General features: G+C 42.7%; 1 protein-coding gene across 5 annotated transcripts in view; it reads left to right on the top strand.

Annotated features, from left to right (window-relative positions):
- The window catches only part of nav1b (neuron navigator 1b), an 87,497-nt gene that overhangs the window by 6,894 nt on the left and 54,077 nt on the right, over positions 1-26,526 (top strand). For all 5 annotated transcript variants that reach the window (XM_056270405.1, XM_056270406.1, XM_056270408.1 and 2 more), the window contains exon 3: positions 10,902-11,261. In XM_056270405.1, coding sequence (XP_056126380.1) covers positions 10,902-11,261 — 360 coding nt within the window. The remainder of the gene's footprint in view (positions 1-10,901; positions 11,262-26,526) is intronic.

Genomic DNA, 26,526 nt, shown 5'->3' on the forward strand with positions numbered 1-26,526 from the left:
GTGGTTGAAAATGTCTTGTTGATGCCAGAGGTCAGAGGAGAATGACCAGATTGGATCAGCTGATAGAAAGGCAACAGTAACTCAAATAAGCACTCGTTACAACCGAAGTCTGCAGAAGAGCATCTCTGAACGCAGAAGAGCATCTCTGAACACAGAAGAGCATCTCTGAACGCAGAAGAGCATCTCTGAACGCAGAAGATCATCTCTGAACACAGAAGATCATCTCTGAACGCAGAAGATCATCTCTGAACACAGAAGAGCATCTCTGAACGCAGAAGAGCATCTCTGAACGCAGAAGAGCATCTCTGAACGAAGAAGAGCATCTCTGAACGCAGAAGAGCATCTCTGAACACAGAAGAGCATCTCTGAACGCAGAAGATCATCTCTGAACACAGAAGATCATCTCTGAACACAGAAGATCATCTCTGAACGCAGAAGATCATCTCTGAACACAGAAGATCATCTCTGAACGCAGAAGATCATCTCTGAACACAGAAGAGCATCTCTGAACGCAGAAGAGCATCTCTGAACACAGAAGATCATCTCTGAACGCAGAAGAGCATCTCTGAACGCAGAAGATCATCTCTGAACGCAGAAGATAATCTCTGAACGCAGAAGATCATCTCTGAACGCAGAAGAGCATCTCTGAACGCAGAAGAGCATCTCTGAACGCAGAAGATCATCTCTGAACGCAGAAGATCATCTCTGAACGCAGAAGATCATCTCTGAACGCAGAAGATCATCTCTGAACACAGAAGAGCATCTCTGAACGCAGAAGATCATCTCTGAACGCAGATCATCATCTCTGAACACAGAAGATCATCTCTGAACGCAGAAGATCATCTCTGAACGCAGAAGATCATCTCTGAACACAGAAGAGCATCTCTGAACGCAGAAGATCATCTCTGAACGCAGAAGAGCATCTCTGAACGCAGAAGAGCATCTCTGAACGCAGAAGATCATCTCTGAACGCAGAAGATCATCTCTGAACGCAGAAGAGCATCTCTGAACGCAGAAGAGCATCTCTGAACGCAGAAGATCATCTCTGAACGCAGAAGAGCATCTCTGAACGCAGATCATCATCTCTGAACACAGAAGATCATCTCTGAACGCAGAAGAGCATCTCTGAACGCAGATCATCATCTCTGAACGCAGAAGAGCATCTCTGAACGCAGAAGATCATCTCTGAACGCAGAAGAGCATCTCTGAACGCAGATCATCATCTCTGAACACAGAAGATCATCTCTGAACGCAGAAGAGCATCTCTGAACGCAGATCATCATCTCTGAACACAGAAGATCATTTCTGAACGCAGAAGATCATCTCTGAACGCAGATCATCATCTCTGAACGGAGAAGATCATCTCTGAACGCAGAAGAGCATCTCTGAACGCAGAAGATCATCTCTGAACACAGAAGATCATCTCTGAACGCAGAAGATCATCTCTGAACACAGAAGAGCATCTCTGAACGCAGAAGATCATCTCTGAACGCAGAAGATCATCTCTGAACACAGAAGATCATCTCTGAACGCAGAAGAGCATCTCTGAACGCAGAAGATCATCTCTGAACACAGAAGATCATCTCTGAATGCAGATCATCATCTCTGAACACAGAAGAGCATCTCTGAACGCAGAAGATCATCTCTGAACGCAGAAGATCATCTCTGAACACAGAAGATCATCTCTGAACGCAGAAGATCATCTCTGAACGCAGAAGATCATCTCTGAACACAGAAGAGCATCTCTGAACGCAGAAGATCATCTCTGAACGCAGAAGAGCATCTCTGAACACAGAAGAGCATCTCTGAATGCAGATCATCATCTCTGAACACAGAAGATCATCTCTGAACGCAGAAGAGCATCTCTGAATGCAGATCATCATCTCTGAACACAGAAGATCATCTCTGAACGCAGAAGAGCATCTCTGAACGCAGATCATCATCTCTGAACACAGAAGATCATCTCTGAACGCAGAAGAGCATCTCTGAATGCAGATCATCATCTCTGAACACAGAAGATCATCTCTGAACGCAGAAGATCATCTCTGAATGCAGATCATCATCTCTGAACGCAGAAGATCATCTCTGAACGCAGAAGATCATCTCTGAACACAGAAGAGCATCTCTGAACGCAGAAGATCATCTCTGAACGCAGAAGATCATCTCTGAACGCAGAAGATCATCTCTGAACACAGAAGATCATCTCTGAACGCAGATCATCATCTCTGAACGCAGAAGATCATCTCTGAACGCAGAAGATCATCTCTGAACACAGAAGATCATCTCTGAACGCAGAAGAGCATCTCTGAACGCAGATCATCATCTCTGAACGCAGAAGATCATCTCTGAACGCAGAAGATCATCTCTGAACGCAGAAGATCATCTCTGAACGCAGAAGAGCATCTCTGAACGCAGATCATCATCTCTGAACGCAGAAGATCATCTCTGAACGCAGAAGATCATCTCTGAACACAGAAGATCATCTCTGAACGCAGAAGAGCATCTCTGAACGCAGATCATCATCTCTGAACGCAGAAGATCATCTCTGAACGCAAAAGATCATCTCTGAACACAGAAGATCATCTCTGAACGCAGAAGAGCATCTCTGAACGCAGATCATCATCTCTGAACGCAGAAGATCATCTCTGAACGCAGACGATCATCTCTGAACACAGAAGATCATCTCTGAACGCAGAAGATCATCTCTGAACACAGAAGAGCATCTCTGAACGCAGAAGAGCATCTCTGAACGCAGAAGATCATCTCTGAACGCAGAAGATCATCTCTGAACACATCTCTGAACGCAGAAGATCATCTCTGAACGCAGAAGATCATCTCTGAACACAGAAGATCATCTCTGAACGCAGAAGAGCATCTCTGAACGCAGATCATCATCTCTGAACACAGAAGATCATCTCTGAACGCAGAAGAGCATCTCTGAACGCAGATCATCATCTCTGAACACAGAAGATCATCTCTGAACGCAGAAGAGCATCTCTGAACGCAGATCATCATCTCTGAACACAGAAGATCATCTCTGAACACAGAAGATCATCTCTGAACACAGAAGAGCATCTCTGAACGCAGAAGATCATCTTTGAATGCAGATCATCATCTCTGAACGCAGAAGATCATCTCTGAACACAGAAGAGCATCTCTGAACGCAGAAGAGCATCTCTGAACGCAGAAGAGCATCTCTGAACGCAGAAGATCATCTCTGAACGCAGAAGAGCATCTCTGAACGCAGAAGATCATCTCTGAATGCAGAAGAGCATCTCTGAACGCAGAAGATCATCTCTGAACGCAGAAGAGCATCTCTGAACGCAGAAGATCATCTCTGAACGCAGAAGAGCATCTCTGAACGCAGATCATCATCTCTGAACACAGAAGATCATCTCTGAACGCAGAAGATCATCTCTGAACGCAGAAGAGCATCTCTGAACGCAGAAGAGCATCTCTGAACGCAGAAGATCATCTCTGAACGCAGAAGAGCATCTCTGAACGTAGAAGATCATCTCTGAACGCAGAAGAGCATCTCTGAACGCAGATCATCATCTCTGAACACAGAAGATCATCTCTGAACGCAGAAGATCATCTCTGAACGCAGAAGAGCATCTCTGAACGCAGAAGAGCATCTCTGAACGCAGAAGAGCATCTCTGAACGTAGAAGATCATCTCTGAACGCAGAAGAGCATCTCTGAACGCAGATCATCATCTCTGAACACAGAAGATCATCTCTGAACGCAGAAGATCATCTCTGAACGCAGAAGAGCATCTCTGAACGCAGAAGAGCATCTCTGAACGCAGAAGAGCATCTCTGAACGTAGAAGATCATCTCTGAACGCAGAAGAGCATCTCTGAACGCAGATCATCATCTCTGAACACAGAAGATCATCTCTGAACGCAGAAGATCATCTCTGAACGCAGAAGAGCATCTCTGAACGCAGAAGAGCATCTCTGAACGCAGAAGATCATCTCTGAACACAGAAGAGCATCTCTGAACGCAGAAGATCATCTCTGAACGCAGAAGATCATCTCTGAATGCAGATCATCATCTCTGAACACAGAAGATCATCTCTGAACGCAGAAGATCATCTCTGAACGCAGAAGATCATCTCTGAACGCAGAAGGTCATCTCTGAACACAGAAGAGCATCTCTGAACACAGAAGATCATCTCTGAATGCAGAAGATCATCTCTGAACACAGAAGATCATCTCTGAACGCAGAAGAGCATCTCTGAACACAGAAGATCATCTCTGAATGCAGATCATCATCTCTGAACACAGAAGATCATCTCTGAACGCAGAAGATCATCTCTGAACGCAGAAGATCATCTCTGAACGCAGAAGATCATCTCTGAACACAGAAGATCATCTCTGAACGCAGAAGATCATCTCTGAACACAGAAGATCATCTCTGAACACAGAAGATCATCTCTGAACACAGAAGATCATCTCTGAACGCAGAAGATCATCTCTGAACACAGAAGATCATCTCTGAACGCAGAAGATCATCTCTGAACGCAGAAGATCATCTCTGAACACAGAAGAGCATCTCTGAACACAGAAGATCATCTCTGAACGCAGAAGAGCATCTCTGAATGCAGATCATCATCTCTGAACACAGAAGATCATCTCTGAACGCAGAAGATTATCTCTGAACGCAGAAGATCATCTCTGAACGCAGAAGATCATCTCTGAACGCAGAAGATCATCTCTGAACGCAGAAGATCATCTCTGAACACAGAAGATCATCTCTGAACGCAGAAGAGCATCTCTGAATGCAGATCATCATCTCTGAACACAGAAGATCATCTCTGAACGCAGAAGATTATCTCTGAACGCAGAAGATCATCTCTGAACGCAGAAGATCATCTCTGAACGCAGAAGAGCATCTCTGAATGCAGATCATCATCTCTGAACACAGAAGATCATCTCTGAACGCAGAAGATTATCTCTGAACGCAGAAGATCATCTCTGAACGCAGAAGATCATCTCTGAACGCAGAAGATCATCTCTGAACACAGAAGAGCATCTCTGAACACAGAAGAGCATCTCTGAACGCAGAAGATCATCTCTGAACACAGAAGAGCATCTCTGAACACAGAAGATCATCTCTGAATGCAGATCATCATCTCTGAATGCAGAAGAGCATCTCTGAACGCAGAAGATCATCTCTGAACGCAGAAGAGCATCTCTGAACGCAGAAGAGCATCTCTGAACACAGAAGAGCATCTCTGAACACAGAAGATCATCTCTGAACACAGAAGAGCATCTCTGAAAACAGAAGATCATCTCTGAATGCAGATCATCATCTCTGAACACAGAAGATCATCTCTGAACGCAGAAGGGCATCTCTGAACACAGAAGATCATCTCTGAATGCAGATCATCATCTCTGAACACAGAAGATCATCTCTGAACGCAGAAGATCATCTCTGAACGCAGAAGATCATCTCTGAACACAGAAGATCATCTCTGAACACAGAAGATCATCTCTGAACGCAGAAGAGCATCTCTGAATGCAGATCATCATCTCTGAACACAGAAGATCATCTCTGAACGCAGAAGATTATCTCTGAACGCAGAAGATCATCTCTGAACGCAGAAGATCATCTCTGAACGCAGAAGATCATCTCTGAACACAGAAGAGCATCTCTGAACACAGAAGAGCATCTCTGAACGCAGAAGATCATCTCTGAACACAGAAGAGCATCTCTGAACACAGAAGATCATCTCTGAATGCAGATCATCATCTCTGAATGCAGAAGAGCATCTCTGAACGCAGAAGATCATCTCTGAACGCAGAAGAGCATCTCTGAACGCAGAAGAGCATCTCTGAACACAGAAGAGCATCTCTGAACACAGAAGATCATCTCTGAACACAGAAGAGCATCTCTGAAAACAGAAGATCATCTCTGAATGCAGATCATCATCTCTGAACACAGAAGATCATCTCTGAACGCAGAAGGGCATCTCTGAACACAGAAGATCATCTCTGAATGCAGATCATCATCTCTGAACACAGAAGATCATCTCTGAACGCAGAAGATCATCTCTGAACGCAGAAGATCATCTCTGAACACAGAAGATCATCTCTGAACGCAGAAGAGCATCTCTGAACGCAGAAGATCATCTCTGAACGCAGAAGATCATCTCTGAACACAGAAGATCATCTCTGAACACAGAAGATCATCTCTGAACACAGAAGAGCATCTCTGAACGCAGAAGATCATCTCTGAACACAGAAGAGCATCTCTGAACACAGAAGATCATCTCTGAACGCAGAAGAGCATCTCTGAACGCAGATCATCATCTCTGAACGCAGAAGATCATCTCTGAACACAGAAGATATCTCTGAATGCAGAAGATCATCTCTGAACGCTCAACACATCCAACCTTGAAGCAGATGAGCTTCAGCAGCAGAAGACACACACTCCTGTCACTCCTGTCATATAAGAACTGTAAACTAAGGCTATGATTCACACAGACTGACCAAAACTGGACAACAGAAGATTGGAAAACGTGTCCTGGTCTTATGAGTCTGGATTTCTACTGTGACATTAATAATAATAATAATAATTCATCACATTTATATAGCGCTTTTCTGGGCACTCAAAGCGCTTCACATAGAAGGGGGGATCTCCTCAACCACCACCAATGAGCAGCATCCACTTGGATGATGCAACGGCAGCCATATTGCGCCAGAGCGCCCACCACACACCAGCTTACTGGTGGAGAGGAGACAGAGTGATGAAGCCAATTGATATATATATACGTGGGGATGATTAGGAGGCCATGATGGACAGAGCATAACTGTCAAGTTTTGGATTTGAAAATAAGGGAAATTTTCCGGCGCCCACAGCGAGCAGTCCCACCACCCCAACCAAGCTCCAGTATCCCTTACATTTTAAGACAGGTGTTATAGCCTAAATGAAAACACAAAAGGGTATATATGAAGAGCATTTATTTAAAGGCTTATTTGCAAATTTTCTGTTCATTTAACATTGCTTGTCTTTACATTTACATTTTATTTTCATTCCGCACATTCTTTTCATTTCATATTGCTTTACAGATTTTCTTTTCATTTCAAATAACTTTTCTTTACTCTTTTAGTGAGTTATTGTACAAATTTGTTGCAGACTTTGCATTCTTTAAGACTGTTTTGGAAGGGGTTGTGGGCTGGAGGGGTTAATTCTACATGAGACTAGAGCGCAAACAGTTCTGTTGTCTAACGTTCTTTCGCACCATGTTAAACACCCTTTCTCATGCTGACATACATCATTCCTTCCCCCGTGTGAGATGCTAAAGTCGCAGTTACAAAACTTACAAAACGTGTGACTTTCCCCCACCCTGCTTCTCTTCAGAAAAGTAAATTCGCTGTCCCATTGATCGCGGTATTTACATGAGGGTTTTGTTTTTTTGGCAAGAGTGCCTTCCATCTCTGTCGTTGCGTCCATCATCCGTCAGTTTTTTTTTTCTTGTTTTTTTCCCCGCGTTGTCATTCATCATCTGACCTCACACACTAACCTCGCGACAACTGCCACCTACAGTAACTTACCTGTAGTTATTGCGAGGCTAGTGACAGAGCTCAGATTGGGAATGTTTTTTTTTTACTCCGCCGTATTATTATTATCCGTATTGTTATTTATTATTTTTTATACGGGAGATTAACGGGAAAATATTAATACGGGAGGACAGCGGGAAAGAAGGGTAAAATACGGGACTTTCCCGGCCAAAACGGGATACTTGACAGGTATGGGACAGAGGCCACTGGGCAAATTTGGCCAGGATGCCGGGGTTACACCCCTACTCTTTCGAAAGACATCCTGGGATTTTTAATGACCACAGAGAGTCAGGACCTCGGTTTAACGTCTCATCCGAAGGATCCGAGTCTGGATTTCTACTGTGACATTCATACGATCGGGTCAGAATTTGGCGTAAACTACATGAAAGCATGGATCATCCTGCCTTTTATCAACAGTTCAGGCTGCTGGTGGTGTGATGGTTTGTTAAATATTTTCTTGGCACACTTTGGGCCCTTCTGTACCAATTGAGCATCTTTTAAACGCCACAGCCGACCCGAGTGTTCTTGCTAACCATGTCCATCCCTTTATGACCACAGTGAACTCATCTTCTGATGGATACTTCCAGCAGGATAACACACACACGTCACAAAGTGCAAATCATCTCAAACTGGTTTCTTGAACATGACAGTGAGTTCACTAAACTCAAACGGCCTCCATAGTCACCAGATCTCAGTCTAATAGAGCAGCTTTGAGATGTGCTGGAACAAGAGATTCACATCATGGATGTACAGCTGACAAATCTGCAGAAACTGTGTGATGCTCTCATGACAATATGGACCAAAATCTCTGAGGAATCCAGAACCTTGTTGAATCTATGCCATGAACAATTAAGGCAGTTCTGACGGCAAAAGATATATATTCATATTCAAGTGACAGAGTAAGCTAGAGAGAAGCTACGGACAGTTTCTATGCTTCATCCTGATGAACATATTCTCCTTCCCCAAAGGTGTGCTAGATGTGCTTAGCATAGCAATTGTGCTAACTTTTATCTCAGTTTTGCCCCTAGAGATCTCAGCCTGTCCTTTCTTCTAACATCAAACCTTTCCCTGCAGGATTACTATTCTCTACCCTACTAAGTTTCTGAGTAGAACATTTTTGTAGTTTATAAGCATGATTTCTTGACCTGCAGCTAATGTACCCTCCATTTTAACAGCAGCACTTGTATAAGACGGATGATCTTCCAAAGACTTGATGGTGCAGGCGTAAAAATGATTCATACTAGATCAGCCACACTCCACCCACAGATTCACAGCCACACTAATGTATGTGTGTATAAAGCCCTGGCCTAATGCGCTTTTCTGTAACATGATGCTTCTGGAGATTCATGGACTAAAACATCTCATGATGACTCAAAATAGAGGTGTAGTGTTTGAATTTTCATGTCTATTCACATTATGCTGCGCTAGAGTATATCTGGAGTCTGTTATTGTCAAGATGCACTTGAATGGGAAAATGTGATTAATTACTGAACCACATGGACGCTTTTAAGTTTTCATATGTTTTTTTGTTTGTTTAGGAAAACAGCTTGTCATGTGTTTACTTCTGCAAACAAGCATTTTATCAATTCAGAATGTTTTGGTAATAATGTGTGATGAGTTTTTAATCAAAACCGGCAAATTGTTTAGTAGTATTTTGTTATAGCATAATGATTATTAAAAAAAATTATGGTTAGTGATTTGATCAAACTTTTAAACTATACAATAGTAATAATATTATAATTGTACATTGCAATATTAAACTAATACTAAGTGCATTTGTGCTGATGCTACAGATATAATTGGCACATCAAAATGTGATAAAAGACAGACCTAGTGACCAGCTCATCATGAAGACTTAAACACGTGTACATTCCTAGTAACATCCTAACAATTGCATAATGCATTAGCAACCTCTCACAATGCTATGGCCTTGTGGTGGTCACTTTTGCATGGGCAAACAGACTATTTTCAGACAATGTAAAAGAGTAGTTTAAGTCTGATCTTGCCCTTACAGTGCTTGTTGATTTTAGTAATGAGAAGAACTCTATAAATATTCTTGCCACACAGTGCATGACTTGGAGAGAGCAGGAACTTTGCTTTGGCTTCAAGTAGGATGTGATGTGGCACTGTAAGAGAATGCAAAAGCAGGTTATGAGGTTTGGGAGTGGCTGGGCCGTCAGTTTGTCCAGTGCAGTGAAATAAGACTGTATGTGTGTTATTTTCAGTTGTTTTTTGAAAAGTACAGAGAAATAAAACATTTATTCTGACTAGAAACTCCCACACGGTCCTTTATCTCCAGTCCAGGTCCTCTGCTATAATGCCAGATTAAAGGTTTGAAAATGTCGAAATTTAGACATAGGCATTAGTATTTTAATTTTACATATGTATTATCATTAATATTAAATGCTCGATTTTAATTTTTACAGTACAATAGGATTATTACAATAATAATATATTTATTTTAGATATTTTATTTAATAATTATAATCATAATAAAAATAATTATTATTTCATAGCCATATTGATCATATCATCACAATATCATTTTATTGGCCTACAAACAAGCACAGCAAACCTGAAACTATTTTTTAAAAGCATTTAAAAAAAAAAAAAAAAAATCTTTTCTTTCCTATTGTGGCATATATGCGAGTAAAACGGCTTCTGAAACGAGACCAAATGTAGGGCGGGGCTTTATTTTGTCTGTGGGGAATTGATTGGATGGTTTGTTATTGGTGGATCTCATGTGAGTGACAGGTTGCCCCGCCCTCGTCATCAGAGAAAGAGAAGAGATGTTGCTGGAAGGAGAAGTTATTTCGATTAAAGATTATGACGGCACAATAAAATAATGATGTGCACGAATAAACTATTTGTAATAAAACCCGCAATATTCCACAAAAAAACAAGTATTGTCAGTTTTGATTTCATGCTGACTTTAAACCAAGTGAACCACTTGCAAGAATAACATGCCAAATTAACAGCCCTGGGTAACACTAACCGAATAACCCAAAGCCAACATGTGTGTGTGCATTTTATGCCTTCATAGCATCAAATATTTCAAAGCACTAGTGCATTTCTGGTATTTTGCAGCTGTCTGATGAATTGTCCTGAGAGAAGTGGGTAAAAATAGCTACTCTGTGTTTATGTGGTGAAGGAAGCTGTTATATTATTCATTTGAGCCGGTGCATCTGGTTATGCAATCTGCATTCTCAACCGATGAAGATGATCATGCATCCTTTTCTTTAGTAGGTCATGAGTTCCTGTGGCCTTCATCTCATCCCACAACCCTATTATGTTGAGTTTTGGATGCATCAGTAACTCTCTCTTTCCATCTACAGTTGTTTGGACAGCAGCGTGTGCTACGACAGTGATGAAACCAACGCTCGTAGCATCTCCAGCCTCTCCAACCGTTCCTCGCCTCTCTCATGGCGCCACGGCCAGTCCAGTCCTCGTCTGCAAGCCGGCGATGCCCCTTCCTCAACCGGATCCAGCTATCTGTCGGGAAGCAAAGCCTCGTCCCAATACACCTCTCACACGATGCCCGCTCGCTGCTCCAGCCGCCTCAGCCACACGGCACGCAGCGAGTTCATCGAAGGCCTGGACGCTGGAGATGGCGACCTCAAGTCTGGTTACCTCAGTGATTCTGATGTCCTTTGCAAGAGCCTTAATGATGACGATGACGACAATCTGGCCAATGGGTGAGTGTCTGCATGTGTTTGTTTGCTAAATATTCTCAGCCTGTCAACTTGAAAAAGATGACACCACTTATGAAGAGGATGTGTGATTTGAAGTGTTCATAAGAGCTACTATAATGTCAAGAATGAGACCAGGAGACGCAGTACGGCTGTTAACCTGCCATGTAAGTACACTAGATTAAAAAGGCAACAGTGAACAGAGCATCAAAGCGGGTCATGCTAATTATCCACATTACCAGAGAGACCCGCAGGGACGCTGTGAACGACGAAGCCCTCCTGGTTCTGCCGCGGCTTCGTAACATTAATACAGGGAGTTCAGACTTTTGTACAGGACACTCGAAAATGCAGAAAAGTTACTTAGAGCTCAATGAGTCATATTTTCTTTGTGATATGTGATTAGTGACTGTTACGACCCTTCGTTGATTTTAAAAGTCTAGGGAGTTAGAAGGGGAACATTGATCACCTATCAACAATAATTACTAAAAGAACACTGGGAAGTAAGTGAAACCAAAGGCAGTAGGATGCTTAAGTGCATTTGTTGCTGACCACAACTGGTCAAAAGAGCTCTCTATAAACATATATGTATATTTATATATACATACATATGTAAAGAAACAATTCAAGCAAATCATTATTTCCAATCAATAAAGTAAAACAAACATACCAGCAAATAATATTATTCCAAACCTGGAATAACTGGACAGTGCCAACTCAAAGAAAAGAATATAAAGAAAATAACCTTTCTAACCCGTTTTCAATTAACCTAACTAATACCAAAGCAAAATGTAGAAAGGAAAAGTCTTCGACGCCCGAGATGCTGTATACTTCCCTACTCTAACTATCCAAAATAAAAGTACAACAATGGCACATGCTCCTAAACCTAGTGTGTCTAAACAGAGAAAAACCCTAAATGTGCAAAATGTACGTCACGTGACATCTTACCTGACCCTTTCCTTTATCCAGTTTTAACACAGCAATTACTCAATTCGGATAACCACCTAAGGAGTTTAGGTCGTAAAAATGACACGCACTCACATGACAAACTAAACATGAACGAAGCTTGATAAGTAATCAAACACACATCAAAACAAGCGTAACAGAGAACTAAACACACAGTTGCAGTTCACAAACAAAAGGCTGGCATTTTCAATTGCGTTCAGGTGCTCTTTATAGTTCCTGGATTTCTGATGATCCATATGATTGGATCCCGCTTTCCCTCGTCTCCGACGATGACCAGCAGAGACGAACCAATCAGTGTAACAAAGACAACCAATCCGCGCGTCACCTGCGAAAGAGAAAGTAGGCTACGGCAGAAACATGAAGAAAATACAAAGACACCAAAGTCGCAATCTCTTTTAATCACCGTTTATCGTAACAGTGACCATGCTAATGTACAAATGATTTATTTACACTACTGTTCAAACTTGTGGGGTCTCTTCTGCTCACCAAGGCTGCATTTATTTGATTAAAAATACAGTAAAAACAGCAATATTGTGACATTTTATTACAATTTAAAATAACTGCTTTCTATTTGAATATAATTTAAAATGTAATTTATTCCTGTTATGCAAAGCTGAATTTTCAACTTCATTACTCCAGTTGAAAACAGTTGTGCTGCTTCATATTTTTGTGGAAATCGTGATTTCGAAGTCAGGATTTTTCCGAAAGATCAAAAGAACTGCATTTATTTGCTATAGAAATGTTTTGTAATGTTATAAATGTCTCTACTGTCATGTTTGATCAATTTAATGCATCCTTGCTGAATAAAAGTTTTAATTTCTTCTTCTTCAAAAAAAAACTTTTCACATGAGGTGAAGGTAGTTCCCTTTCGAAGGGAACTCAACAATACGTCATCGACGTTATGGGGAACGCCTCAGGCGTGACAGGTGTCTGAAATCACTATCAAATCACGTCAATCACATTGACCGGCGACAGCCCGTGAATCATTAGCGTGAATGATTAACGTGCGACCTGGAAGTATATAAGGGCGCCTTGCAAACATGACAAATCATCTCATCGTCTTCAGGGACTGTTTTGTCTGTAACTGCTTTGAAAATCAGGTAATTATGAAATGCTTTCAGAAGTGTGCAGACCCGTGCTCAAGATATCTGAAGCCGGGTGACACACGCGAACTGTGCATTTTTCTGTCTGGGAAGGAAGACGCGCACAGGCAGTTCTCGAGGGAACTGCCTGTACAAATTGTGATTGCGCCGGTCCCTCTTCTCGAGAGAAGAGGGTTCAGCGTCTGGATGTCACAGATGAAGCTCGCCGATCGCCTTGAGAGGGGTGTAATCCTCTCAGACGATGCGGCGGCTGACGATAAGCTGCAATTGGATGAAGTAAAAAAAAAAAAAAAAAAGGAAAACTTAGTCCGGCAGCAAGCGCTCTCCTGGACAAACAGGAGATGGCTGATGAGGGTGGTAATAATAAGATATTTTCCTGTATCTTCTCAGCTACCCTGCCCCGTGTATGCTGAGCTGGTAGTATTATAGAACGCGCCGCGGACAGGCTGCAGCTGCCGTGGCTGCTCGTTGGGGGAGAAATCGCTCGCGATGAGAGCGGTTTTTCCCCGGTCATAGAACCACCAGCTCAGGTGAGCCTTTCATTTCTTCCCGATCTCATACTGAGATCGAGAGGACATGGAAGAACCCGTACTCTGCCTGTATCCACCAACATCAGCAGGCTAGTCTCGCTGATGTTGAGAGGATAGGAGAGCGTGGGTATGCGTCGATGGGAAAACAATCGACACTGAGAGCTCAAACCCTGCCAGTTGAATGGCAGAGCATACACGTCAGCGGGTCAGGCCGGTGCTAGCCTGCACATCATGGCGGTGTTGCAGGTACACCAGGCCAATCTGCTGGGGGATCTCGACCAGGGGGTGGGGCCCCAGAGGCGGTTACTGAGCTGCGCCGCAAATGGAAAAAATGTGTGTATATATATATATATATAGCTCTCCGGGATGGCGACGATACTGGCCACGGAGAGACATTTGTGGTTGAACCTGGCCGACATCGGGAAGAAAGAGAAAGGCTTTCTCCTCGATTCGCTGGTTTCGCCCTCTGAGCTTTTCGGCACCTCCGTGTTGGCGGTGGTTGGAAAGTTCAGAGAGGCGAAGGCGCGCTCAGCTGTATCCAGGACATACATACCGCTGAGATCCGTGTCCACGCCCAGACAGATGGGAGGGCCTGGCCTATCATGGTCCGAGGACCTTAATTAAGGCCAGAGAGCCAGTGTCACCTCTCGTGCGCCTCCTCCGTGGAGTAGTAGGTCGCAGAGGAGGCGCGACTCCCGCAAGAAGAGGGATCTGAGGGAGGTGATCCGGCACAAACGCACGTTGCGTTGGTCATGGATCATCTTCCCTGAGGGCGTGATTATATCTTAGCCCTTTCCTCTCTTCCCCGACTCCCCAGGCGCTTCTTACATCAGGCCTGAGGCTGGGCTCATGGTTAGAACAATGTTCTGATGGCCCGCCTCGGCTTGGTTAGTGAGAGTGCCTCTTTCAGGTATGTAAAGGTGGTAGACCCCATGTTCATGAAGAACTGTCTGGTGAGTCTTCACTTCGCACGCCGCAGGTGAGCTGCTGGTCTTTCAAAGAGTATTTTTTGTGATTAAAAAATAATATGTTTCTCTTTACAGACCTCGTTCCCTGTATAGAGTTATGGGGCCATGTCAAGGTAATAAGGTAAGAGAACTTTTTTGGATTATCAGGGCCCTGAAGTTCCCCGTTAGGTGGCCAGAACGATAACTATGTTAGCCTTCGGGCTATTAGCCACCTCAGGGTAGAGTAGTTGGTCTCTCTCTGATAGAATGTTTTACTTAGAGTGTTGACTGACGCTAGAGCTTCAGATAGATCTTATGTCCGGCCCATGGGACCGTTTTGACTTTTCTGAGTATTTCGCCCCTTGAGCTCTGTTGAGTTTTCATTAGGTTGAGCGTTCTGCAGCCCTTTGTATGGAATAATACAGACTATATTCTTTAGTAGGCTGTGGCTCCTCTGAGCCCTCAGATAGATCTATGCTTACAGGTTGGCCCTCACCAGGGCCGCCTCTGTAGCTGGCCTAGGCTGTGCCAGGGATATTAGAGGCGTTCTGCTAAAATTAGCATTTCTTCCTCTGACCCTTCACTTTGTGAATGTAGGTTTTTGGCATCCCTGTATAATCAGCCTCCTCCCATGGGAGTCGTTAGGCCAAGGCCCGCCCCCTTCTCTGCATTCTGGGGTGACTAGAGTAATGCAGCGTGGTGCAGAGGATGGTTTATAAGGACATGGTAGGCCTCAGTTAGGCCTCCGTGGTATATAAGTCCTTTTGAGCAGGGTTAGGCCGTCTTTCGCTTCACAAAGAAGACTGAGTCTCCTGCCCGACCCTGCCGTGCAGAACTGGCCTACGGATTTAGGCCGCCAGTGTGGGCTTCACTAATACCTTGCTGAGCTACTGCTCAGGCTGTGGGTTGTAGGTGGTTGGCTTTCATTCAAGCCCCACTCCCCTAGGTTGGGCACAGATGTTTTTCTGTTACCCCTAGAGCCGCTGGCAGGCCCGCACCCTGGTAAACTCAGGGTGAGGTGTGAGTATTCCCCTGTGATTCAGGGTAGGTCTGAGCACTTCACTCCCAGTTCTGTTTTTATCCTACCTCGCACTACTATGGCTCGGGTCGAGTATGAAGTAAGCCTTCACTTCTTCTTTGGTCGAAGTTCGCTCCCCTGAAGCCAGAGCATTGCCCTGTGCTGACGCCCATGCATAGATGGTAGGCCCCTGACTTCTGGGGCCTCCGTTTAGGCAGTATAGCGTATGTTGTACTCCCCTTGTTTTTTAGGGTGCTAAGCTACTCTAGCTGAGTACACTGCCGTGGGCAATGTGATTAGGCACCAGGATGCTGTAGGCGCTGTGTAAACAGCTTATCTGCCAACGAAGGCTGCGCCATCAGGTAGTAGGCCTCAGCAGGCCTCCTTGTATGGGCAGCCCCCAATAGGGCGCTGTAGGCCACTTCTCGAGAGAAATGGTTGGCTTTGGTGGTTCGGGCAGTTGACTCACCGGTGGGTAGTAGGCCTTAAACAGGCTTCCTCTGAGGTGAGTCCCAACATTGTGGGACATACTTTATAGCTGCTACAGGTAGCTAGCCGTACTAGGCCTCCTGTAGGTGGGCCCAATAGTTCCATTGGTGTGGTATGGTTCCCAACAGTGTTCCTTTGTAGCAGAATTGACTTGCTGTCAGCTAGTAGGCCCAACCAGGCCTCCCTGATAGGCGAGTCCCCAGCTGGCTGGCCTTAGCAGGCCACCTTGGAACTGTCACCCGGACTCAGCTACCAGTTGCTATCAGGTGGTAGGCCCCTCAGGCCTCCCTGAAGGTGAATTCCCACTTAAGATGGTTATCAGGTAGTAGGCCTCACCAGGCCTCCCTGAAGAGACAAGCCAAAGAACGGGCAACTGGACAGCTAGCCTGGCTTACTATCGGGTAGCAGAAAAAAGCTCCCAGATATTATGGCTGTCAGGTAGTAGGCCTCACTAGGCCTCCCTGAAAACGAGTTCCCACATGCTGTGATTATCAGGTAGCAGGCCTCACCAGGCCTCCCTGAGGGTGAGTTCCCCACGTACTATCGCTATCAGGTAGTAGGCCTCTCTAGGCCTCCCTGTAGGTGACCACATACTGTTGCTATCAGGTAGTAGGCCTTACCAGGCCTCCCTGAAGTTGAGTTCCCACAGACTGTAGCAATCAGGTAGTAGGCCTCACCAGGCCTCCCTGAAGGTGAGCTCCCCACATACTGTGGTTGTAAGGTAGCAGGCCTCACCAGGCCTCCCTGAAGGTGAGCTCCCCACATACTGTGGTTGTAAGGTAGCAGGCCTCACCAGGCCTCCCTGAAGGTGAGCTCCCCACATACTGTGGTTATCAGGTAGTAGGCCACTCTGGGCCTCCCTGAAGGTGGAGCACCCCACATACTGTGGTTATCAGGTAGTAGGCCTCTCCGGGCCTCCCTGAAGGTGGAGCACCCCACATACTGGGGTTATCAGGTAGTAGGCCTCTCCGGGCCTCCCTGTAATGTTTTTCTAATGGTGCTGGGTTTATGAGGCCTGTGGCCTCTTGCTATCAGTTTCAGCTAGCCTTAATAGGCAGCTGCTGAGGGCGAGCTTGCGCCCTGGCTCGCTAAAGTGTTTATTCTCTGCTATTTGTTCCCTCCTGGAACCTTTCCTGCCTACAGCCTGGTTTGCCTACCAGGCAGACCTTGTGCTCCCCTCACTGAGGGTCTCTATGAGCATGCGGCTTCCTGAGTCTGGTCAGACGGTCGTAGGCCTCTCGTGAGGCCTCCCGGTTAGATCAGCCATTAGGCCTTCACAGGCCTCCTCCTCAGTGTTTGCAAACACTGGGTTGATCCATGGATCGAGTAGAGAAACTCCCCTCGCTAGCAAGGGTCATAAAGCACTATGCTGAGTCATACTCTCCGGGATATCCCGTCTCTGAGATCCGGGCCGAGTGGTTCACTGCCAGCGTCGCAGTCCCTCGGGTTGGATGCCTTACTTAAGGCTTTTTTCCAGAGGCTCTGTCTTCGGACAGACAGGAAGTGGCCAGACTAAGTGTCTATGTATCTGACGCCAGGTCAGGCCGTCCTGGTGGCATATCGGGGTGAGTACGTTCCCCTGGATAGTGACTGGCTGGGGTTCCTTCGGATTCCCTAGCCACATTCCCTAGAAGGGGCCCCTTCTAATTGAAGTTGTGGTCCTAGGCCTTTGAGCAGGCCCAGGTAGGCTTTCATTTAACTATGTTTATGGAGGTTTTCCTGTTAGGCTTATAGCTTGGGCTATGACCGTAGGGAATGCTGTCACTGACAGCCCAGTGTGACATGAGGGTGAGTGGTTCTAGCATTTCATTTGAATTTGCTGGTTCGGACAGTTGTCACTGCCTGAGGGCATGCACTCCCCTCAGCATGGCGGCGTGGGTATATCGTTCCCCATAACGTCGATGACGTATTGTTGAGTTCCCTTCGAAAGGGAACGTCTCAGGTTACAAATGTAACCTTTGTTCCCTGAGAACAGGGAACGAGACAATACGTCTCCCTGCCATGCCTCGGGGCTTGCCTGCCGTACAGTCCCTTCAGACGATAAGGTGATTTGTCATGTTTGCAAGGCGCCCTTATATACTTCCAGGTCGCACGTTAATCATTCACGCTAATGATTCACGGGCTGTCGCCGGTCAATGTGATTGACGTGATTTGATAGTGATTTCAGACACCTGTCACGCCTGAGGCGTTCCCCATAACGTCGATGACGTATTGTCTCGTTCCCTGTTCTCAGGGAACAAAGGTTACATTTGTAACCTGAGACGTTTCTAGTCATGAGCGTTTCAAAATCTGCCGATAGTGCTGGAGTTTCTGGTGAATTTAGTGTTTAAATCACATTGTTTTATATTTCTATTTTTAAATTAGATTTCAAATGTCATTTAGCAGTGGCTAGATTAACAAAAATATGAAACAGACACCATATATACTCTGGACAGTGGACATGTGCTGTCCATCTAAATAAAGTGGTCACATATTTCACAGTGCTTGGCTTTTAATGACATCTTCTGCAACCGTATCTTTATATATAATCCATGTTTTTTGTCATTCGGGGTCCCGTCAACATGCTTCACTAGGGCCAATGCAAGCTGATTGTAGCCTATAGTAACAGTGTTCATTTTGCGGGTGTAAAACTAATAAATACACAGTTTGTTCACGGTCTGTATTTTGTTGTTCAGTAGTAGTTTGATAGCTAGCAGCTTTGCAGATAGCATTTTGCACACACACCAAAATAATAGCAAGTAGGCATTTAGCAGACGCTTTTATCCAGTGATTTGCAGCTCAGTGACAATCCCTCTGGAGCAATTCCAGTTTAAGTGTCTTGCTCAAGGGCACATTGGTGACGGCTTGAACTAGCAACCTAACATTTTCTGGCCCTTTGAATTTTACTCCTTGAAGCCAAACTTTTTCTGTGCAGCTATAACAGCGATTTGCAGCATTTCTATATAACAGCCCAGTCACCATTTGTGTCTTTTTGCTAGGGGTGCACGATTCAGAAAATGTCACGATTCGATTCGATACCGATTTTTTGTCTCAAGATTCGATTCAAAATCGATTTTCGATTCAAAAACGATTCTCGATTCAAAAAACGATTCGCAGTATATAAATGTAGTTTACTTTTTCCTGTGATTGATTGCAGTAGACACAATTTAAAAGAAAAAAACACAGCAAATTAAATGTAGTTTGATATTACTTTATATGACTTCATACAAAAATAAAAACTTCTGCAACTAAAAAGTGCAAAGTGCCAAGGTTTGGCCAGCTTACATTTAATTCATGTTTAAAATAAAACTTAAACAGAAGCTTTTACATTTAGCTTTAAAGTGCTGTAGTCAGATCAAACAAACAATTATGCTAAATGTGGTTTAAGGACTACTTCAGCTGCAGGTTGACTGTTGAAATGTGAACTCGACTGGGCACATTGAACTTCCTAAAAATATATACTAATGTCGATAGAACCCTTGCGAAATTATTTTAAATAGATTTAAAAAAAGCCAGCGCTACTGGTAACATCTATGGTTAGATTGATTTGTTTAGATCCAGTGAAGTCGTTCATAGGCGTAATTTGCGGGTATCTCCAGTTAACTAGCAGAGCATTTATTTAGTTCGCTATTAAATAAGAGATCTGTTGTTTTTGAAATCAAGCTGAGCGCTCGTGTCCGCTGCTATCAGTGTCATGGATACAGTGTTCTCTGTGGCTCGCGCAGTCTTCACTCGGACGCGCGCTTTAATCTATCGCCGTTGTGGAGACTCCGGTAAAATCACAAAATAAAATGCTCACAAACGTGATGAACATATTCGGTTTTGATGAGAGAGAGAAAACACTATACGAGTGTGGTTTTAGAACCCGTAACCTCGGACACGCTTGGCAACAGATCTACAGAACGCAAACATAAGATCTGCGGATCGATGCATTTATTTACGGGTTGAGCAGAGAGGCTGCACAGTTTGACCAGCGGGCGGCAAGAACTTGCAATGTATAACTATTTATCAGACCGGCCCTCGCAGCCTCGAAACACTACCGGACCACTGGTAAAAGTCCCGACTCACCCGATTGCCACTCCACCCGTGCACGCCATTAAAAAAAAAAAAATGAATCGATTTTTGGAATTCTATGAATCGATTCTGAATCGGTAAAGATTGAATCGCGATTCAAATGTGAATCGATTTTTTTGCACACCCCTACTTTTTGCAAAGTCAAGCCATCTGTCAGGTCTCGATTTCATTATAATCATTATAATTTGCATGCCATCGGAGTGACCTTGTGTTCCTCTTGGACTCGGACCGCACACAGCTGCAGGGAGTTTGATCTCAGGAAGACTGGCCTCGATCGTCTTTCTAATTCCTCTATCTGCTCTTTTCCTACTGAGAGTTTGAAATGATCAGCACACCTCATTGCTCGTTCTCACACCCCCAAATACACACGTTGCACGTGTATTCAGATGATGAAATCCAGGCCAGTTCTCCTGGGCGTGAATCTGGGCTTTATCTGGGAAGCTCATGCAGAGGGATTTAGAGAATGCCGCATGACGGTGGGGTGATCAAACCCAGCCCTCGTTCTCACTTTCTACAATAGAGAGAGAGACTTACATAAAGAAAGAACAGGCCTTAACAATACGGATGGTCAGAGACAGTTTTGGGTCAGTTGAAGGAACTGTCACTTACATTATTGGGCCATTATTGGGTCTTGCAAGTGCTTGCATTTCAAGATTGAGAATTATTTTATATTGAGAAATGAGAAAATTCATTTATATTTTTGTCAAATTGTGCTGATTTAAATTTTTTATTGCTGCTTGTTCAGTTTACTTACTTAAAATGAGCTGAAGTAACACAATTGCGTACATTTTATCACAACTTAATTTCATTATGTTGGGACTACATTAATCATTTTTGTTGCATTAAAGGGATAGTTCACTTTGAACTTAATTTTTGGTATGTTTTAGCTTACCTCAAGGGCATCCAAGATGTAGGTGTCTTTGTTTCCGCAGTAGTTTCAATTTTGATATTTTTAGGTCAAACCGTTCTTGTCTGTCAGTCATATAATGCAGGTCTATGGTCACCACCTCAAAGAGCATGCACAGAGAAGTCCGAATTAAACATGATTTAATGACTCGTAAATGTAAGTACACATTGATGGCCTAAGACACAAAACGAGCGGTTTGTGTGAGAAAACGAACAGTATTTATATCGTTTTTACCTCTTGTAACCACAGCCACGTCCAAGTGATCTGAGGGCGCCGGCGCTTCGGTCTGCGCAAGCGCCGGAAGTGATCTCTTGGTAGACCCATAGACCTGCATTATATGACTGACAGACAAGAACGGTTTGACCTAAAAATATCAAAATTGAAAATACTGTGGAAACAAAGACACCTACATCTTGGATGCCCTTGAGGTAAGCTAAAACATACCAAAAATTAATTCCAAAGTGAACTATCCCTTTAACTGAAACTGCATGGGTGGATTTTTAGTTCTCGGCATTTTCGAGTAAAGGGAAATGTTAGTGTTTAATGTTCGGTTATCTTGGAGTTTCTATTGTTAAAGTTTTTGTGGTCACCATAGAGTGCAAGGTGAATTTTAACATTACAAACTGTTTGAAAATATGAAGCACTGCGAACAGCATAATCGAAATAAAAACGATGAAGAAATATAAAACTAAATTACAAAATTACAAATTTTGTACAAATGTTATAAAGATATAAACAATATATTGTACGTTTATTACAAATATGCATTTATATTGAAATATTGAAATATTTTGAGAGCGTAGGGAGATCGACTTGATTACGTCATTCGCAGTGCTTCATGGGAGTGGGCGGGGCTAAAGAGATCTATTGGCGCATTTTGCTTGTTTCGACTCTCTGATTGGTGGAATTTTCTGTACAGCATCATGGGTAATGTTCTCATCCGGAATTCCACTGTTAACACAGTTATTTTAAAACTAAGTTGAAATAATGAGGGGACGGCTTCAGCAGAAGCAAATATCATTGATTAACAATCTCGTAGGTCTGTCTTTAAACATTTGTAAGTTATCGTTAAAAATGTGTTTACTCCTTGAACCTCACTTGTTGCGCTGAAGAGTGGGACTCGTGGTGAGGTTGTGGGATGGTTATATGTTGAATATGGTAATTGTTGCATCATTCAATGAACATAAATATGCGAATGTCAGTGCTGTGGCAAACTAAACGTGTGTTAAAAATTAAGATAAATTCTTTTAATGTAAATACTTGCCTTACTAAAATTGAGTAATTATGTATTCACTTTATAGTTGGTTTAAATCAATGCATTTAAGTTCAAACTACAAACCTATAGGACAAAATAATCAGATCAAACTATTTGTTTAGTTGAAAAGGCTTAATTAAATTGCATAGTAGTAAGTTTTCCTGCATTTAATTAAGATTAAGTTTTTTTTTTTTATCTTTTAAGTGCAAGTTTTGTAATACAGGCCTTTAGTTGTTTTGTTTTGTTCCTTTTGACAGCTAGTGGCATATTGGTGATTTGTGCAGAAGAATTGCACGAGTTAATTGAGGGAATGAATCTGGTAACCATGGAGATGAGCTGATGAGGAGAGATGAGGTTTTCCCTCACAGATGCTTTAGTCTTCCTCGATCGATTCCATGTTCTTGAGCGATAGTGTTTCGAGTGTGCATGTGATCTTAATACCACAATTTGATTTGTAATATGTAGTGAATGAGTACCATATTGATATGCTGTATAAAGACAGTAGAAGGGCTGTGATTAGTTTTGAGATGTGTCATTTGAACTGGACAGAACAGCACAGCTTAGTACATATCACATCTGGAGGAGCTAAGCTGGAAGATGACAAAATGTTAGCTTTTGCAAGCTAAAGTAGTTGAGCTAAGTAATGTTTTTTGATGCCAACTGCTGATGGGCTGCAGTTTGGACTCGATTGACAAATATAGGCAAAAAGCTAAGTCTGAAGTTAGACAAATATTGTGTATTGATTGTGTCTAGCCCGAGGCTGTAGCTCCTGTGTCTGTTGCCATGTGCTCCGGCGCGGTGTATTACTGCGTCCCCTGAGACTCACCCGTTCTGTTCCCAACCCATCCTGAATCTTTAATGCTAATGCAAAGGGATTCACAAGTGCTATGTTTTGTTATAGTTGTCTTTAGGACCAGTGGCACTGGCATATTTTTAGCATCATTAAGATTGTGACATTACTTTCTTGACAATGAAACATTTTCCCCTAAAATTCTCATTACAGGTATGAAAAATAATATTATAATAAATATATAATACATAATATGAAATAATATAATAAATAATATTATATCATATTATATATTATGTTATATATTATTTGTGTATGTATGTATATATAAAATATAATGATATATAATATGAATAATATTATATTAAGTTGTTATATGTTATGTTATATATTATTTGTGAATGTATGTATATATATATATATATATATATATATAATAGGAATAATATAAAATAATATAATAAATTGTATATTATATTATTTGTGTGTATATATATATAATGTATAAAATATTATAATAAACAATATTATATATAATATAATATTATATATTATTTGTCTATATTAAAAATGGTGTATATATATATATATTATATACACCATTTTTAATGTATAGTTAATAAAGTAAATAAATACAAAAATGTAACTTGGCAGAAAAAGTACAACATTCAGATGCATTTCAATAATGAGGATTTCAGGGTAGAATGTGCTGTAAAAATTAGCTCACAAATGCAGAACATCTTAATTTGCCTAGAAATAGGCCTTTTGTATACTATTTTATTTTTATCTTTCTTAATTTGAGGGTGATTTTGTTTTTTATGACATTGATACTTGCACATTTGGACACAATGTAAATAAAGATGAAGGTTACTATAACCTCTGTTGTATTATCTCGTCTTCAAGGCTCTAAGTGCCAATCCATGTTCTCGTCTCCATATGTCCCTGTGCCACTGATATTACGCTCTCATGTTTCACCCTAAAGCTCGACCATTTGCATAAAATGACGTTTTCACAGTGACTCAGAAACATCTGGGATTGTGAAGTACTGAGATTCTAGTCTCCTAAAGAAACACATGGTTGGGTTACACTGTCAATTATGGTCAGTGCTCTCTGGGATGCTGAAAGATCACAGGGTGAGCGCTTTGGGCTTGACCTGAATACATCTCTATCTGCCGCCTTCCTCCAACATTTCAAGATCGATCCATCCAAATGCAGCTTTATTGAGACAATCCAGAATCGTAATCCATATAACAGGCAAAAGGTCAAACACACGGGCAAATAAGCAACAGGGCAGCAAACACTGGCAAAGGGTAATTCAGAAAACATCCAGAGAATTAAAAAAAACAAGAAACAGGAATGCTCAGAAATGCAGTGTAACAACATACAAGACTTTGCAAAGAATGACTGGAAACACAGGACTTAGGGCCTGTTTACACAACACCGTTTTCAACTAAAGAACGTACAACTTTGTATGCGTTTTGGCCGTTCATTTACACGACAACGGCGTTTTGGGTGCCTGAAAACACAAACTCTTGAAAATGGGTTTCAAAGTGCACGTTTTTCAAAACGGTCTCCGTGTAAACAACATGAACCTCTGAAAACGATGACGTCATGCACATGTGTATTACATGTTCAATCAAGTGTTGTATCGCCATCTAATGGCCTGGCAGCAGATTACAGCGTTTTTAGTCGTTTTCGCAGATCGTTTGGACAACGGTGTCGTCTACAAGGAAAACTCAAGGGAAAAGCTTCACAGTTGAAACATTGAAAAAGTAATTGGATAAGTAGATTTTTACAGCGAGTAGTGTTTTCTCATGTAGGTGGTTGCTGGGGTGTTGCTATGTGTTGCTGTTGTTGCTAGGGTGGTTGTTTACAGGCTTGTGTCCTTCCTCCAATTCGCCTTTGGCTAAGCCCCGCCCCCCTTAGTTACTGTTGCTACGTCCGACAAACAAACTTCATCTGGGCTCTGGTATCAACATGGCTTATGCTGTGACGGCTCTTCCTGCTGAAATTTTATCAAACTTTTATAAAGCAGCAAATAAAGTGTCCGATAGAAGTAGGCAAAAGGGCTGCAATATACGTTCGAAGGCTATATTCACGACATACAGGGGAAACGCAAGGAACAACAAGGCATCCAAATAGAGGCAAAAGCATACCGGTCACAGTCAAAAAATGAACCACCGCATATCCTACTAATGGAGACGGAGGCTGGGACTAACAATATCAAGGAGCAACACTGTTCATGCAAAGCTGGGTAGGTCTCTATTCACTTCTATAATCGTTATTACAAAGCAAACGGACTACGCGAGTATAACGTTGCATTTATTAGCAGCGTGTGCTAGACGACACTTGTCAGGATTTGACTTCGGTTTTGGGATGGGGAAAAAACGCACACCCCTCCAACCTCTCTGGGAAACGCGTATCTGTGTTACAAATGCCCCAGGCACAACGTTTAACCATATTTTTGATAAAACTACGACGGTAATAGCCTGCCGAGACCAAAAATATGAGACGCCTGTGTTAAAGTCAATGGAGCGCTGAGAAAAAGTGTCGGACCTCTGTGGGAGCTCGTTCTTGGCTGCGCTGTGATTGGCCAATCTACAATCTAGGGTGTGGCTTAGCCTAAGGCGAATTGGAATTTTTTCACAATTTTTTTCTGCCACCAGGTATAATTTTTTTGGTGTAAATAAAACAGCGATTACTGAAGTACTGTATGTTTTGCAAGAAAATACTATTTCAATATTTCTACTTCAAAATGCAATGTTTAATTAAATGTGCAGCTACTTTGTAATTATTTGTGAAATTTACTAGCAATTTCTGAGTGAACATTGTTTGAAAGGAAAGCATATCTGGTGATGCACAGTACGGTGGCAATGGTGTGTATCCTCCCAGTAATCCCTCCTCCCGTCCCTCTCCATCTTTCTCTGTGTTGCAGCGCATGGGTCGTGATGTGTTGCCATAGTAACCCCCATCAGCCTGACTCTGTGTGACCCAGTGAAACATGGTGTGTCAGTATAAGTGTGTGACTGCGGATGGAAAATGGCTGCATATTACAATGCAGGGCTGGAGTGAGAGGCTAATGAATGGATGTGTGCCATTGATTCTCTATGTGTTAGTGATCATTTCAGCATTTGCTTTCTTCCTGTTTCTTTTCAGGCAGGGTTTTCACGGGATTGGATACACAGTGCAAATCACATAGAGAAGTTATTACGCACA

The sequence above is a fragment of the Rhinichthys klamathensis genome, unplaced genomic scaffold, assembly GCF_029890125.1.
Source record: "Rhinichthys klamathensis goyatoka isolate OS25496 unplaced genomic scaffold, OSU_Roscu_1.1 h1tg000303l_1, whole genome shotgun sequence".
In the NCBI taxonomy this organism is placed as follows: domain Eukaryota; kingdom Metazoa; phylum Chordata; class Actinopteri; order Cypriniformes; family Leuciscidae; genus Rhinichthys; species Rhinichthys klamathensis.